This window comes from Orussus abietinus, unplaced genomic scaffold, assembly GCF_000612105.2.
Source record: "Orussus abietinus isolate OABI.00-Male unplaced genomic scaffold, Oabi_2.0 scaffold14, whole genome shotgun sequence".
Classification (NCBI taxonomy): Eukaryota; Metazoa; Arthropoda; class Insecta; order Hymenoptera; family Orussidae; genus Orussus; species Orussus abietinus.
Genome location: NW_019395994.1, coordinates 810,542 through 828,488, shown reverse-complemented (window position 1 = coordinate 828,488; position 17,947 = coordinate 810,542). Strand labels below are relative to the sequence as shown.

Here is a 17,947-nt window from a genome sequence, read left to right as displayed (position 1 = left end):
GACGATTTCGATACATTGTATCTACGTATTATTTCGATACATTGTATCTCCTTATACAACTTCGTGGTATGCGCAATGATTGTGAGAGAGATATTCGACTGAAGTTGTCACCGGCGAAGAAGCGACATTTTTTAATGAGAAGTAAACTTCGGTTGACTTAAACAAGGGTCCGACTTTTCGACCTACGTTGTTGGGTGAACCAATTACTCCCCGTGACAGCGCCGCTTGGTTGATCTGAATGTCATCTAAGTGGGCGAACATTTGATTAGACCTCGTTCGAGTCAACCGAAGTTCTCGCGAATTAAGTCAAGTTTAATTGAATCCAAGAACTTTGCCTGATTCGCCGGTGATGGTTCAAGGGAATAGTTTTCTCGACGCCGGATAGTGGTTCAGTGGCCCGAGGCGAGTAATATAAATGGTAAATGCACCACGAAGTCATTTTATCGTGACTATAAATGTAATCGGACGAAGAATTATTGTACCGCCGCTGGGTGATTGAATTAATTACTCCGTGACGTATCACGTTGGATTTGTCGCCCTGTGCACTGCCAATCTCGGGATTAGGATCAATCCTCTGATCAATCGGAGAAGTCAAAGGTAGATTGAAAATCACCGACTGACTGGCCAAATTTTTAATTACGGAGATGCGTTAAATTACTTCCAATTAATTACCTCAAGTCGGGGATTAATCGACTAACTTCCGGTTACATAAAGATCAGGAAGTAGTATAAGGAGATACAATGTCATGTATCGAAGTCGGTCCCATTATAAGAGTAAAAAATCTTCGGATTTTCATTAATCTAGTTCCAAGAGAGAGTTCCCTCTTCGGTGAGACTTTGCAAATCAAAATTATCGTTTACTAGCCTGTACGCTAGTCTTTGTCGCGTTGAAAAATCAGATTTCAGGTAATATAAGCGGATTAACATTACACGTTGCGTACCCTAATTGCAAAATTAAAAGCGTTTTAGGATGTTTAAATCGGTAGGAAATGTTCTGGTCACGTAGGGTCGGAATTCCTACATTTTCCACAAATAGTACTCGCATCCTTATATCAGCGAAAATCCGAGAATCTCGATTCTGCCCCGTAGAAAAGTACTTCGCAACCGTGATAACAAATTTTTCTTACTCCAGCAAATGTTAAGAAGCTCCCCAATTACATCCACATTTGTTACAATTGCATTTGCCGTTGGTGCAATTATTGTAGCTGCAGGAGTGAGACTCTATTGGCAAGGCTTTAGTTAAAGTGTAAACGTTTTTTCTTTTGTCTAGTGGGTCTATTTTCTGTGAAACCGACCTTAGGCGTTACGTCTCCTTGTACCTCTTCGTCCCGTTGACTTCTGGTTGGCCCCATCAGCCGACTTCCGGTAGCTCGAGCAGAAGTCACCGATCGATCAGCTGACTTCTGGCTACTCGAGCAAAGGCCAGCGATCGATCAGCTGACATCTGCCTGCCGGAGCGATCGATCAGCTGACTCGAGTAGAAGTCGCCGATCGATCAGCCGGCCGGTCGACCCCCGACCGGGGACAGCGACTCTCGACTCGTTCTTTCGTAGAAGAAACGTAATCCGAACTTCCGACACGAGTGTCCTAGTCCTCCAACTTCGGCCCGACGTCGAAATAGAAATCGGACCCAAAGGGAGGGAGCCATTTCGCTCCTTCCTGCCAGTGCCAAAACCGATCTTCGTCAATCCGTTTCTACGACCTCCATCGTGCCCCTGTCAAGCCCGCGCTCGCGGATCGGCAAATTTCTACCGATACGACATATTAAATATACTATTTAAACCGACAGAGTCGCCGGCGTATAACACTCTGTCAAACCATGTGTAGAGTAAAGAAAACACTTAACGAATAATGACACTCGTCTGAGAGATTTGCCCGATCCGAGTTGACAGCTCTTCGTTTCTTCTTCTGCGATGTTTAGGAGGCGTCTTGCGTTGGTTCCACCCTCGGATAGATGTCGAGGTTTCTTGCAATCTCTCGCCGTTTAGTGCCAATTACACCTGCGGGTGAGAGTTTGGCAAGCCGGGCAGGAATTAGGTTAATTAGTGCAAAATCATTTGGAATCAACTCGGCCCCGATTCGGGTCGGCGCCAACGCGGGATGACTCGCGTGGTTGACGTTTTTTGGCCATTCCGAGACCGAGATTCTTAGCTCCGGATTTTATTAACCATTTTTAACGAGTCATCGAGTACTTCGTATACTTTTTATTCAATTATCTGGGATGTACCTGCGAGGTTTCGAATTTAGTAGGAACTCGTTGCCTGGGACTTTGTTACAAGTGACCGACGACGACGCGCTTACTCGCGTCGGCTTCATATTTCATTTTTTATCTCGGATATTATTTATCAGGGGTGTTATTCATGATTGAGTTATCAAGGTACAAGAATGCGCGAAGATACTCGGTCGCGGAATGACCTGGACTTCGCGGTTCTCCCGAAAGTGCAGGAAAATTAGCGCCGAAGTTCGGGACTAGGATCGTCACTAGAGTATCGCGAGGGTACGGTCGATACCCTCTTCGCGAGGATTTCCGATTTTGACACTCTTCGAAACCGTGAACTCACACGCACACACACATGCGAGCGCACAGAGAGCGACACGAGGAAGGGCAGGGAGAGGGAAAGAAGAAAAGCAAGAGGAAAAGAGATCGGGATCGTCAAGGAAGAACGGAAGAAAGAAGAGAGATCTCACGGAAGAAGAGGGAAGGTCAAAGTGTACCGGTGAATTTTCCGTGGTTAACGAAATTCTTGGAAAGGCGAGACGCGGAGGGAGGAGGAGAGGAAAATGGGGCCGTTTCGTCGGGGATTAAAAGAAGAGCCGCGATAACGCATATGCCTTGTTTTTCCGTTTCGAGGCGGACATTTCCGTCGCTTGTACCAGCCGACTCCTCGGGGGGTGCGTGTCGCAGATAAATACGGACGAATCGCGGGAAAGAGGAGGGAAAGACACCCCGAACGAGGGCTCAGGGATGAAAATAGGGCCGTTTCATCGACGAGGGAAATCGACGCGGAGAAGAAGAACCAAAATGGCCGGCATTTCAGTCCGCAGATTTGCGTCGCAAATTTTCTTCGCAGGTGCGAAACGCGAGGCCAGGTCGAAACGGCGAGAAACGAGAAAGAGGAAGATCACGCGTCCGCGGAAAAGAGGGAGGAAGATCGACCAAGGGAGGACGAAGAAGAGCAGCGAGACCGAGCTTGGACCGTATCGTGCGCTCCGTGTATGCCGGACGTTCGCAAGGAATTTCATTTTGATACGAAACGATATCTCTCGTTTCTTTTGATAAGAGATAAACCACAGAGACTGTTGTACAAAACGTAGTAAGAAGAAGAAGCAGAAGAAGAGGAAGAAAAAACGAGAAAACGCGATCATTGTGATAGCCGCGACTTATTTCGGGGAGGGCCGTCAGAGGGAGAGAGAGAGACGAAGCGATGGGGCGGCGACGAGGGGGAGCGAGAGGGCGATATGGGAAGAGGGTGGAGGCGGCGACGAGGGTTTCTATTCGTTAAGGGTTCTTGTTCAGCACAATTGACGGGGTCGCGGGGCGGCCTCGAGGGCGCGACCCGGGGATGTTTTTCGGAAATTTCCCCGGGGAGGGTGTTTTTTTTTTCGGGTAAATTCTCAGTAAACTCACCCCCGCCGGTGGGGGCGAAAGAGTGGCGAAAAACACCCCTCGACGGGGGCCGCGATCTCCTCGCGGAGGGGGCAGACTTTAACAATTAGTGCTCGAGATAAAGAGAGAGAGGGACGCCATTCGTCGGTTTTGGACGCGGTAAGTGTGCTTGTGCCGAGGCGCGGGTATAGTTTTTATCATTCCTTCAGATAATCGAGAAATCAAATATTATCGTACAGTAATAACTTATACTCTAGCTATTATTAAGTTAGCGCACTAATCTGCGACGTCTACCTAGATGTGGTTCGACCTTTCACTACGTTCGTCCGGTTTTGCGTTTCCCGTTCCCCTGTAACTCTCAATCGTCCCGGCGTGGAACTTTGTTGGCAATAAAGAATGTTATTATCATTATTAAATTAAGTTTACGTGTAAAATGTGGGAGGCGGTCAAGGGAGAGAGAGGGAGAGTGAGAGAGAGAGAGGTATGCTGAACCTGTGTGCGAGAGAGAGAGGGCCTTCGGCCAGGACCGGCTTCGGATCGAGGCGGGTCAGGCTCGGTGAAACTCTTTTAGATATTTCCACGTGCTCGCTCGAAATCATACACTTCCGTTTTCGTTATTTATTAACGGTATGTTGATTGGAAAACTTTGAGAGAATTTAACGAATCGTTTATTATACCGCTTCGCGGTGGTGGGCGGTTCCCGCGTTTAGAGAGATTGAAAATTAAACGCCCTGGCAGAACCGACGTAATTAGTAATAACCCGTTAAATTCGAGCTAGTGAAATTATAAAATTGTTCACTCCTTTGGCGTACATCTTTTATTACCACCATCGGTAGCAACGAAATTGCGGATCGCCGAGAGCCCTTTTATTTTATTTTAAATTTCATCGCGGTTGTTAATCAATGCTAAGTGTTTCTGGAATTGGTAACGTTCATGGCCGTTGTAGATTAACGTTTCGATCGCCGAAAGAGGGATCAATTAGTGTATTAACTATTGTTAGAAAAGATATCACTCCCGGGGGCGCGATTAAGATCGCGCTCTAAGCTCACCGAATTCGTCCAAAAAGTCGTTCTATAAATCTATAATAAAGGAGGAAAATACGGCCTTATATCTACCGGAATTCTGAAGCCGGTCCTGATCGGTCGTCGACTAAAAATCACGCTCACCCGAAACTCAAGTTGTTACTTCGAATAATTACAGTGGGCTTAACCCTTTGCCTCGGAGTGAAACTCCGAGACGAGGCAAGGGTTAAGCGTCTGGGACAAATCATATACGATGTTTCCATTGTTTAAACGATACAAGGATACCGTTCTCTATATTCCGTATGTTACGCAATTCTTTATAATATTAGATAGGAGACCTACTTATAAAAGGACATGATATAACCTCGAGAGCAAAACCTAGAAATCTTACCCTAGAGGCTGATTTCGAGTCGTTTGGTAATTTTATAGTGGGGAGTGACGTTTCATTTAGGAGAGAGAGACGGAAAGAGTGTCTGGAAAAGTCTGCAAAACCTGGAGATTTATTAATTATGTGGTCTCGCGATCGGTCATTGGTCTTAAGCATGCTAGATCTGGAGCTCGAATTGTGACCTCGTATGATGACTTCCTGGTGGCGGTCTTACGCTCCGGGACTACGTCTCTATGCTGTTTACATTATAGCAATTGAAATACTCTTTTCTATATTCTGTATGTAATATAATCCTTTATAACATTAGATAGGAAACGTTATTATTATAAAGAAGGACAACGCTACGTCGGAAGGAAATATAAAGATATTATGAATCTGAGATAGTACGATTCTGTGCCAGGGGAGGTTTTCGTCGGTTTTTCTCTATTTTCTTTTTCTTTCTTCGATGCTTCGGAAAAGGGCTCGGTTTCGTCTGTATTATACAGCGAAACTATCGAGTGTCACGGTTATTTATTCCCCCCACCCCCCACCCCCTCGTGTCGAAATTACAGGAGGGTCGATTTACGATCGAACGTTCATTGTTTCCCTTTTTGGAGCCCCGAAATGGAGGTCTGCTACGGTTTTCGTGTAACAGGAATTTTGCAAAAAAAGACTTTTCGTAAATTTTCATCATTTACATCTTAGCTCGGTGTAGAGAGTGAAAATTCATTTTTCGAAATTATTAAACCGACCACTTTGCGGTTGGAGGTGTTTAAATTTGTCTACATTTTTGGGGGGCATAATTTCCACGGTAATTACGACGATGTTGCATTGTTTTGCATCTCATGTTTCGGGATCGACGGTAATTGTTATGTTCTCGCGTAAATCGTTATTCTCATTTTTCCCCGCTCTAAAATTTTGACAAGAGGAAGACCACGGGAAGGAAAAATGTAAGGTAAGGTGAGTTTTAATTTGTTATTCGAGAGTCTTGCTCGAGGGATAAGTGATTAAATTTTCTTCGGTTTCCTGACGATCGTTGATTTATTATTAGTCTTTGAATCCACGTCGAATGTCGGCAATTTATAACTCTGTATTACGACGCAGGAATACTTTAGGCTCGGTTCTTTTTATTTTCTCTGTAGAATGAAAAATAGTCAAATGGAAAACGACATTTATGGGCTTTCACGTTCCCTCAAAGCTGGCACATATTACTAAATGTATGCATTCGTGTTTTCGGTCGGCAAAAGGACGGCTTGTTCGCTTTACACCAAAGTTTATAGCTTTCGATATTGCATCGCCCGAGGGAGCTCCATTTTCGTTTCAATTCTTTGAACTTTAATATTGACCGCGGCACATATTTCCGTGCTCAAAGGGAGAATTGCAGGCCAAATCTCAAAGCTTTATTAACGATAAACAGTGCAAAGTTGTACAAAGAATACAAGCGCTAGTCCACGATGTTATCTATTTATTAAAAAAAATGAAATTTTGCAGCCATTTTTCACGGGGCAATGCAACAGCGAGGGGAAGGAAAGTGCACGTATTTTCAGTTGACATTTTTCATATAATTCGAACTACTGGAAAGGATTTAACGACATGCTTTCTTTCATTTACACGTTAAGAGGAATTCTCTGAAATTTTTTAAATTTATTAAATGTATATAAAACCGCTTTCATAGATCACTTCACGAGTGAACATCTACAATGGGGATGAGATCTAGTCGTTCTGCGCCTCCTTAGGAGATATTCGAGTAAACAGGAATTATTGAAAAGCATGAGAAAGATAAAAAATATTATTCCACCCCTCCTACTCGTTGCCAATAAATAAATCCAATAAAAGCCGGATAAGCCGCGCGAGGGGAGGCTGTCTAAGGAACGTGTCAGGGGTTTGAAATTTTCAGCCATGTCATTGCTGTTACATTTCTCTTCCGCATCCCCTGAAAAGTAAAAGGGAGAAAAAACTGTAGAATTTTCATTGGAAACATTTCGGGCTCCTCCCATCCCCCTTCCTGAAAACGTCGAAACAGTTTCCGACGTCGCTCGTATCCCCTTCAAAATCTCGAAATATTCCCGGGAATCGCAAATCCCCCCCCAGGGAAAATCTCGAAAGGGTTTTCAGCATCAGGGATCCTCAAAAGTTGGGATTCGGTATCCGTAGCACGGGAGAGGCTGCGGAAACGCGAGAAAAACCCGAAATATTTTTCCAACCTCCCCCCAGGAGGGGCAAATAGATAAATCCAATAAAGCTCGGATAAGCTCGCTGAGGGGAAAATATGTCTGAGGAACGCGTATCAGAGAGGGTTGGGATTTCGAGCCGTGTCACCGGCATTATGCTCTGATCGTCCTTAACTGGACAGCTTGTAAATATCGTGTAACGGGAGCCAGAAATGGCTCAGGCAAGGTTGAGCAATTTGACGTTTAGGGCGAGAAGTCCATGCGAAAAAATATCCCCGTAGCCTGTATGCGAGGGAGACAAACAGAGGGGGTGTACTCCATTTTTTTTTTGTTCCGCCAGACAAACAAGCACCGCCCGGACGTAGATTAATTCATTTTTCATGCACGCTGTCGGGAAATCGATGGGCAGGATATCGATCTCGTCGCGGCCGATTTTTAATCGGCTGCTCACTTCCCCGGGGAGTCGGCTTTTTCGCCAGTTTTTCCCCGGTTTTTTGCCGTTCTTGTACTTTTTAGTCCTTTTCTCCTACGCCTCTCCACTTTACTCGACATTTTAGTCGACTTTTTAATCCGTGCCTCCGGCTGGACAGGTCGATGATAATTCCGATTACCTTAATCGGATCCTGACGCGCCGCCACTCTTTCGACCCCCTGCGAAGTTATTCCCAGATGCGGCGATTATTCCGGGGAATTCTCGAGGAGCCCCGGGATCGTTTTCGATGTTCCTCCTTAATTGTCGACGTTTTAAGGACACTTTTCCTGAGAGGGGAGGTCCTTTTCCGGGTGGCAAGGATACGACTCCGTTGGGTAAAGAAGAACACGTTTTATGGGATTTCTCCAGATTTCGGACAACGGCTTCGATCCTTGACTTAGTCGTCTATTTTCCTTGTCATTCTTTAACCTAAATGTTTTTATTTAATTAAATGTTTTTCTACGCTACGTCGGGTGCACTTTTAATTTATTTTCATTCATTCGAAATGTAGCCAATTTTTAACCACTCTAAATCTCGGGCCAATTGTTGATTCGTTTGCACTCCGGCGATTAAATCTAGCCGATTGAAGCCGCGAATTAATTACATTTCAATTTTCCGGCGTTTCGTTAATCCCCCCTCGTTACACTCGAGTTTCGTTCCAACTATTTTTTTATGCGGCCGTTTGTTTGCCGCCAGAACGGACGCGCTTAATATCTGCGGAAAATTTTGTAGCGGAACGTGTTCTCGTTTGTCGAAAATGTGGCACCCCGATGACAGAGAACGCGAAAGGCCAATCCTCCCTGAAACTGGAGTTTCGGAAACGAGAAACTTTGCAGCCATTAGCAAATTACCCTTGGTTATTCCGAATTACCAAATCCTCCGGATTCTCGGCGAGAAACGAGGCCCAACTGTCAAGAAATATTGTTGCCAAAAATCGCGCAAATTTCTGCCTGACTGTCAATCATCAGACAAGTGCTATCGTTCGAACACGAGTTTACGCGCCCTGCAAACGGAAATATTCTAATAAAATATTTAAAATCAAACGGACTATAACATTAATTTCAGAGAAATTAATGAAAAGTGGAATAAAAATGAAATATCTTCTCTAATATTTCGAAATGGGTTGAGAAAATCCGAATGAATTAATTTCTGTTACTAGGTCCATAGCGCTCTTCAGACTAGGATATAATACTTTCCGAAATTCAATTGAGATAACGGACTTAAAAAAATTATTAAATATTCCAGGAAGCGCGGTTTAGAATTCCCCGAAGAGAAATCCCCTCCGGGAAACGAATCTAAAGCCTGGCCTCGAAAATCAGACTGCATCGCAGGAAACAGGAATTGGAATGGACGGTCCAGTGCAGTTTCCTGTAGGTTGGCGAAAAAACGTATCGACGAAAAAAAAAAAAAAAAAAATCGATTTTCACGCTACTGATACTAGTACGTATAAGCGTAATCGATGCAATTAGCAGCACAAGTGACACTTTACTCTCGAGGGTCCTCCAAGCAGCCGTTCGTTGGCACGACATTTTTAACGAGGCAATTAAAAATTAATAATGGTTTAATAACCGGCCTGCGGATGCCGGTAATCTGGATCGCGACTCGGGGCGATAATAAAGTTACGGATTTTAGGTCAATCAGGCCGCTAACAATGATGTCGAGATTGGAAACTGAATTTTTCACCGGGAAACTACCAGACGCGTTAAGAATAATAATTCCTCCTCCTCGATATACCGGCTTATAACGGGCGTTACTCGTTAATATATTCTTATCGCACGTTAGAGTACTCACTGTACTGACGTCCCTGACAAGAAGTTATTACTCGTTACAGTGAACATTTTACAGCACGACGTAGCTGCGTGAAATACAATTTTCCAGAGTTATTTCAGTCTCGGACTCGCAGCCATTTTTGTTTAACGTCAAGTAATTAGTCGGCCTAATTCCGACTCGGTGGAATTATTTAAAAATGACCAATTAACTATGGCATCGCGCGTCCCATTACGCGTCCATCTTAAATAAATAGTTAATTCGATATTTTCAGAGATTCTTCATCGGGCGAGACATCGAGCAGCGATTCTCCTTTGGCAGTTTTATGTGTTTCATTAGAAAAAAAAAAAAAAAATAGAAAAACAAAGGGAGGTAGAATCAGCGGGCGTGAAGGTGTATCGAGAACGGTTGTCCTTTACGATGCGGCAACATGCAGTAGCATCCGGAAGATTGCTTTAAAAAATGCAGTCTGGCGACCTGCGCGTATTCCCTGCCGGCGTGTAAATGGCCTAATATCGCGAAAATCACATATCTAGATGCGGAGGCACGCCAAACGGATGGCAGTAACTCCGGGAAAATTAGTTCAACGCCGTGAACAAGAACTCTGTAGAGAACAACAGGGCAATGGAATCCTGCAATGCATAGATAAACCCTTAGTATCGAAACCGCGCTCGTAGGTCGAACTGCAAACGTCCTGCCATTACATTACCCATGACTTCACCTATCCAGGAAACCCTGACGAAGAGCTTCATCCTTCTTCGTCCCTTCGAACTCTTGAATTCCGATCCGACCTGACTCTCGCCTCCGATCCTTGATTCCTTTCCTTCCACAGGAGGAGAGTCGTCTCCCTGAGGATAAAAAGATGGGGCTAAATAATTCAACAATGAACGGGGGAGGTCCAGGAGCTTTTGTAGCTAAGACTAATGTCCCCTGCGTAACGAGGCCTTTCTCGGGGGTGGAGTACCCGGTGGCATCTGCGAGTCCGCCTCCAGAAATTGAAGATGCCACCTTGTTCTCCCCTCGCGAGGGCGCAAACGGCCTAATATCGCGAGAATCACATCCTGGGATGCGAAGGCACGCCAAGCAGGCAGCAATCGCCCCGGTAAAATCAGTCGCACGTGCCAGGCCGAATCCCGGAGAATTCCACGTGGTGGCATTCTCGCGTGCTGCTTGTCGTTAGCGTGAGTGGCTCGGTTAAGGCCATTTCCAGGGGGTAAGGTTTCGCCAAACTGTTTAGCCGGACACACCCCCGGAACCGGCGCTAAACGGATGTCGGTGTCACCTACGCTCGGTTGACGCCCTAAGTGACACGCGACAAGGGAAGGCCCTCATTACGCGTCCGCTCGAACAAAGATGGATTGCCGTGGGAAAGTCGCTTACTTCGGGGACCTGGGGACTCCTCCGGATATTTTCGACGTCGGAACCATGTTCGCCGATTGCCGAAGGACCCCGGAAATGGCTCCGCCAATTGATCTTCAGATGCGGAGGTGGTGGCGATGATACCTGGAGGACACCACTCTCCAGCGATCTCTGTTGAAGAGAACCGTGGAATTAATTGGTATATTTTTTCATTATAAATTAACTCAATCTACTATTTACGGCATTTCAATTTCATAAAATCCTGGATCATTGGAAGGTTTCATGCTGAACACCTGTTCATCGATTGCCAGAGGACCCCGGAAATGGCTCCGCCAATTGATCTTCAGATGCGGAGGTGGTGGCGATGATACCTGGAGGATACCACTCTCCAGCGATCTCTGTTAAAGAGAACCATGGAAGTAATTAGCGCATTTTGTTCATTAGTAAATGGCCTCACCTTGCTATTTACAATATATAAATTTCATAAAATTCTAGAGCATTGGAGGGTATTACCTTAATTCCCCTTGAAGGTGGGGCTAACTCGCCTTATTTTCCCTCTGGAGGGAAAGCAAGGAAAATGGGAGAAATTAAGATACGACCTACAAAAGAAAATAATTATCAGTATGGCACTTCCAGACGGAGCCTTGGTAAAGGCAGAGATGGAGATAATTCCTGCATCCCTTCCATCAGTAAATGGCGTTACTTAGCGGTCTTATACTCTTCTTAGGCGGCATTTAAATTTCATGAAATTCATGTTGGAGTTGAGTGATAAAAAATGTTATGGGAAGTTACCTCGAAAGGGTACTCGACCCGGTCGTAACGTTAAAGCGAGAGGTTCGGGGAGTTTAGGTGTTTCTTAACGATTAAATAATTAGATCTGGCTTATAGATTAGGTCGTAATAGGAACCGGAGCACCGAGGTCGAGGGTCGTCGAGAGAGGAGCCAAGCCAAGTGATGAGCCACCGAAATTCCACTCGCCAGGTTGGCTTATAGAACTTCTAATTCCTGCAAAAGAAAATAGTATGCATGCTCCGAATCCTCCAATTCGGATGCGAGGATTCCTGAGCGCACCAAATTCAAGATGGTACTTCAATGCTGATCCCTGAAGTTAGCGGGAGTAGACGAACTCGCTACGGAACTACTCCTACTCTCTCCCTCCCTAGAGAGAGGGAATATTAATCGGGCATTCTCATCCATACGGACAGACTAAGCCAAACGCGAAGTCTCGCTTCGGACGTCATTTAAAATAATTGTTCCCTGGCTCGTACCTGCGCGTATCGTTCCGCAATTATTCCGTTTGACGTCGTTACCAAAAAGTCCAAATCCAAGATCGAGTAATCCCAGATTTTGCCACGTTCCCATCGCACTCCAGAAATGTCAAAACTGTAAAAACGGGGCCTGAGAAACTGAACAAGATATCCGTCACATAAAATGCACTTCTTTTCATTTCAAGCAACGACGGATTTGGAAGTGCCTTCACCTGTAACGTAAAATACAACAACTACATTAGCTTCGGATGATGATTAATAAGTATTAAAAATATTCCAAGATCTCTTAATATCGCGACTACAAGCGGAGAGGATATACGATGCCCTCGTTTCGCAGAGCGCGCGGGAAATTTGAATCTCCCCACGATATAGGAACAGCTTTCCGTACTTCCTCAGTTTTCGATGATTCCTGATTTTAGGAGATTACGCTTATAACTTACCGATTATTTACGATGCAGAATGGTAGATTGGATATTCGACAGCTCGAAGGCGTAAATGGGGATGTTTTAATTTCTTCTTCCCCGGGTCTGAAATGTATGTTTGTGGACATTCTTCTAGTTGATTTTCCGCCCTTTGGTTCCAAAGTGCTCGGAGATGCGCAGTCGACCTGCGCAGGAACGGGCGCGAGTCCCCTGTCCGAGTATGGACCAGCATCAACATCCGCCGGGAAATTCGAACGGAGCTTCCACGGTTTCCACCTGTAATTACTTCAGCGGCACATCAAAGGACTCCCGGTGGAACTTCCTAAAGAAAAAAGGAAAAGCCTATCACCGTTCCTCCATAAACGGCGTCTGCACGCCTGAAAAACTCACGGAACGTCCGCTCGACGTAGTCTATCGACCCGAGTAAATGCACCGCGAGTTCTTCCGGGGCATCTCGACTTCCGCGCCCGGGGTTGCGCAGTAGGCCGGCGCGCAGCCCGCTCGGCTCCAGCCCGGGCAGCCTGCGGCGGGAAATTCAAACGTCTTAACGATTCCTGACTAATCGAATCGATCCATTAAAAGCATCTCGTCGATATTAACCTAGAAAACTGTAATCGACCTACTCCCTCGTGGGGTTTAAATTTTCAGGACTAATAGAACCTCTTATAGAATCAATTACGAAATCGAATGTTCGCATCGTGAGATTTCCCTCGTAACCTGGACATCCCGGAGCTGCGCGGAGAGGTTGCGCGCGCGGTCTCTCTGGGTCCAGCCCCGGCCAGAGGCGGGAAATTTTGAATCGCGTTTTCAGCGCTCTTCGCCATAATCGATCCCAACCATCCGTTGAAAGAGATTAGTTGGTATTTCCTCACAATTCCTATTTATTCTCAGTATTTAATCTTCTCCATACATCGTCCGTCTCCGTATCGGTTACCCGATTCAAATAGAAGAATCGCGAGCTTCTCCCCGAGACCCGGATAGTCGCGACGAGCGGCGCACGCGCAGCATCTCCAGGTCCAGCCCGGGCGGGTGGCGGCAGCCTCCGGCGGGAGATTCAAACAGCATCTCGAGTGCCGATGGTTAAGATCGATTCCAACGAGCCAACCCTTAGACGGTCATGCTTCTGCCACAATAACTCCAATTCGCATTCGGTATTCAATACATTCCAGGGTCCCTAGATCCTCTCCTGACCCTGTTCTCTCCATTTGGATGCACCAATCGCGAGGTTCACGCCAAGGCCCAGATACCCCTGTCGAGGGTCTGCGCGCGCATCCTCTCGGAGTCCGGCCCGGGAGGGCGGCGCAGCCTCCGGCGGGAAATCCGAACCTCGTTCCAAGTGCTTTCGGTTTAAAGTCGATTCCACCGAGCCACTAAAGAACCTTACACGGCATTCCTTCGACAAGTCGTAATCCCTCCCATTCACGTTCGGTATTTAATACACTCGAGGGTCCCGTTTGGTCCCTTGGAATACGCGAATCGGGAGGATCTCCCCGCGGCGCGGGTACCCAGAGTCGGGGGGGAGGGGTCCAGCCCGGGCGGCAGCCTCCGGCGGGAGATTCGAACGGCGCCTCGGCGGCGGCCGGGGGTGGCTCTCGCGTCTCCCTCCCGTTCCGGGCGCTCTGGTGGGTCGCCGGTGGTTCGTGGCGAAGGAGCCGTTATTGATTCGACAGGAATGACGGGAAATGGCGCAGGAATCGATAAGAGGTGGGTCCGAGGCTCGAGGGTGGTGGTCTAGGGCGAGCGGGTAGAGGGGCCGCAAATATTTTCATACTCCGGAGTTCCGCCGTCGGGAGAAGATGGCAGCCGAGGCGTGATACACCCCGGGACCCGGGCGCGTCGTCAGTCAGGCCACTCTTTCCGCTCCGAGCGCGACAACGAGAAGAGGTTAGACTTGGGCGAGCCCGCGACCCGCGGCTGCCGTGTCGCGACAGGCGTAGACCGGGCCGAGAGAGAAAGAGAGAGGGCGGGACGAAGAGATAGCGAGAACGAGAGAGACAGAAAGAGAGACAGAGAGAAAGAGAGAGAGAGAGAGAGAGAGACGGCGAGGAGAGAGGGAGCGCTCCGCTCGCTCCAGCCGCGGTCCCGTCTGGCCCGGTGAAACGACCGATGACTCTCCCGGCGGCTAGCTAGTACTCACCGATGACGAGCAGACGCGGCTACCAGCGAACCAACGCCACCCTAGTGTTTCACGAGCGTCATGTAATATGGAATTAAACAATGTTGTTAAGACATAAACATGTTTTGGGTACACTGTGGACTCTTTGTTCTCGTGATTGCCGTACCTGGATTTATTAGCACCGCCGACAGCACGTCCAAACGAGGTAACGCACTTCTCCCTTATTCGTTGTCTCCTTGGTTTCCGACTTACGTATGCTAGTTTTTCTTTTCCTTTCTGCATGAGTTTTCCCGCGAGTGCGAGCGACTCGAGAGAAATGCGGCATTTCGAGAATAAGGGGTGACTACCCCTCAGGACTTCCCACTTGGGGATTCGGCAGAGGACTGTGGTACTTTGCCGGTGGGGTTGTCGAGCGTGGGCGATCCTTGCGAGGTCTTGCGAGGTCTTGGTCGATGCGAAGATCTACCCGGCAGTTTCTCAGTGGTCAGCCCTGGCGACAGACGCCACCCTGGCGGTTCGCGGGCAAGAAGCGCGAAATGGAATCCAGGGATTCGGACGTGTGAACACGATGAGGCGGCTTTTTGTTCTGGTCCTTGCCGGGGCTGCAGTTAGTGCCGATTTCCCTGCCGCTTCTCTACGAGGTAACGATCACCACGGTCAATTTGACAAATTGTGGCACGATAAGACCGTAACCACGATCCCGGGAACGTTTTCTTTGTATGGTCCGAGTATTTTGTTGTGTCCAGGAGGATCGTTTTCTGAATTTGGGGAGGGTCAGTGATATCATAGATTTTACGAATTTAATCCGCGGCGCGTTTAGTCGCGCTTTTCATGATTCAGGGTACGGAAAAATTCAGCTTCTATTTTTTTTTTAACCATCCATGTTGGGCTCCTTTTTTGCAACGATAACCGACCCTGCACTCGTGATGAGACCCGCTCGTCTTCCTCATCGGGTACACCTCGGTGGGTCGCGAATTTCGTTACCAAGCTCTGTTGGGATCTTAGAATCACCTCGGGGGTCGAATCTCCTGGGAATTAAACATTCTGGCGGGATCTTTCGAGCGACGACTCGACCCAGCAGTTAGCCGTAACGATCATCCCTGACGACGGACGTTTTTCCACTTTGTCTTAATATTCCCCAAGCCTCGGGTAAAGTGGAATCAAAGGACCTTAGGACGCGTAAACGTACTCCGGAAACATTTTGTCCCCATCATGGCTGAGCCTGGATTTATTGGCAGCGCCAGTAGCTCAAACGGGGTAACGATTCCCACCACTAACGTAAGTTGGTCCTTAACGCGTGACGTGATTTAATCGTAGCATTGTTGCCGGGACCCCTTTTGTTTGTTTGAAATTGCACGTTGTGTCGAGCTTGGAGAGAGGAAGATCGTTCCGTGGATCCAGACAAGAATGTGTAGAGATCGGTGTATCAACGGAGCCCGTTTCGAGGTGCCGTTTGATCATGCCTTGCTGGCTCCAGCCAGGAACCTGGATGACGTTATCGCGCCTGGAGGGATTTTTCGTTATTTTATTCCTGCCCGAGGCTGGTAGTCGTGTTATCCTGGATTGGGAGTGACATCCATGATCCCTGGGTCTGAATGTGGCTTGCCAGGCCTCGTCAGAAGGGCTATCAGCGAGCGTGAGTGCAGGTACTCTCGAAATTAGGTTCATTTCGGTTGGGTTCCTCTGGTGAAACGGCTAGGCTTTGTCGGGACGATCAGTGAACGCGGATACAGGTGTTCTCGCAATTAGGTTCATTTCGAGTGGGTTCCTTTGCCGAAGCGACTGGGATCTGTCGGAGGACCATCGACGAACGCGGATGCAGGTATTCCTGAAATTAGGCTCATTTTGGTTGAATTCGAGTGACGATTGATCCGATATCTGGGTAGCGATCATCCTTAAAGATGGGCACCAGACTTGTACTTCTATCAGCGAGCTTGATTGCAGGTACTCTCGAAATTAGGTTCATCTCGGTTGGGTTCCTCTGGTGAAACGCCTAGGCTTTGTCAGGACGATCAGTGAACGCGGATACAGGTGCTCTCGCAATTAGGTTCATTTCGAGTGGGTTCCTTTGCCGAAGCGACTGGGATCTGTCGGAGGACCATCGACGAACGCGGATGCAGGTATTCCTGAAATTAGGCTCATTTTGGTTGAATTCGAATGACGATTGATACGATATCTGGGTAGCGATCATCCTTAAAGATGGGCACCAGACTTGTACTTCTATCAGCGAGCTTGATTGCAGGTACTCTCGAAATTAAGCTCATCTTGGTTGGCTCCAAACCTCGACTGATCATGTATCTGGGTAGCGATCGTCTTTAAAGATGTACACCAGACTCGTGGTCCCAAAATCCGCATGGGATGCAATTAAATAACACTACCAGGCAAATTTATCTGGGAAACCTTCCGACTCGCAAACTTCTCCGCCTTTCCTGGAATTATTGGCAGCCTCGTCAAGTACAAACGAGGTAACGCTACCCACCACTTAGTTACTGCTTAACTTCCGCCCTGATTAACGCCACCCCGATGTAGGGGAACGTTTTATTTGTTTGGCATCGCATCTTTTGTTTCGTCGAGGAGAGGATATGCCGCGGGAAGGATTGTTACCCGATTTGATCCGCACCGAGAGGGTGGAGAGTATCATTGGGTCGGATCGTTGGGCCGAGAGGCCTCCCTGGCTACTTTTTCTTTTTCTGTTTTGATAACACTCGATATTAGTTCCAGCAAGACGAAAGGTCGATATATACGCGTCCGATCCGTCTCTGATCCGGCTCCGGTTTGTACAGGGACGAATTTTCGCGTTTATCAACAATGAGGTCGGTGCAACACGTAGGGCAAAGTATGAAGGAAATCGATCTAAACCGACCAAAATGGAAAAAATTATTACGGAAATGATTTTAATTTTTTCTCCCAATATGAGAATTAGCAGATATTGTTGTTTATAAGAAGACCGAGTGTTAGGGTCGATTTACACCCGACCCGTCTCCGGTTTGTACAGAGACGAACGTGAACGAGTCCCATAGGGATATGGTATCACCAATGCAAAAGGCCGATGTACGTCCGGCTGGTGTCCGATCCGGAAAAATCGGAATGACGTTTTCTAAGGGAAGCGTTTCCACCTCTCCGTTCTTCCAATATCGTGGCGATCGGTCGTAGAAGATTCGGAGACTGACCCGATCAGATCGGATCGAACGGGACGGGATGGAAACGAAAAGGTGGACACGTTCCTCTTAGAAAACTCTGTTCCGATTTTTCCGGATCGACCGGATCGGATATGTACGCTCATACATCGGCCTTTTACATTGGCGGTACCATATCTCTCTGTTCTCTTTTGCACCGACCTCGTAGTTGGTAAACGGGAATTTTCTAGCGCACGTAAAC

At 47.3% G+C, this 17,947-nt stretch overlaps 1 protein-coding gene across 1 annotated transcript in view; it reads left to right on the top strand.

The window, feature by feature from the left end:
- Positions 1–14,689: 14,689 nt before the first annotated feature.
- LOC105698232 (disintegrin and metalloproteinase domain-containing protein 12) overlaps positions 14,690–17,947 on the top strand; it is a 105,381-nt gene continuing 102,123 nt past the window's right edge. Inside the window, exon 1 of the mRNA XM_023434088.1 lies at positions 14,690–14,774. Within this exon, the coding sequence (XP_023289856.1) occupies positions 14,690–14,774 (85 nt within the window). The remainder of the gene's footprint in view (positions 14,775–17,947) is intronic.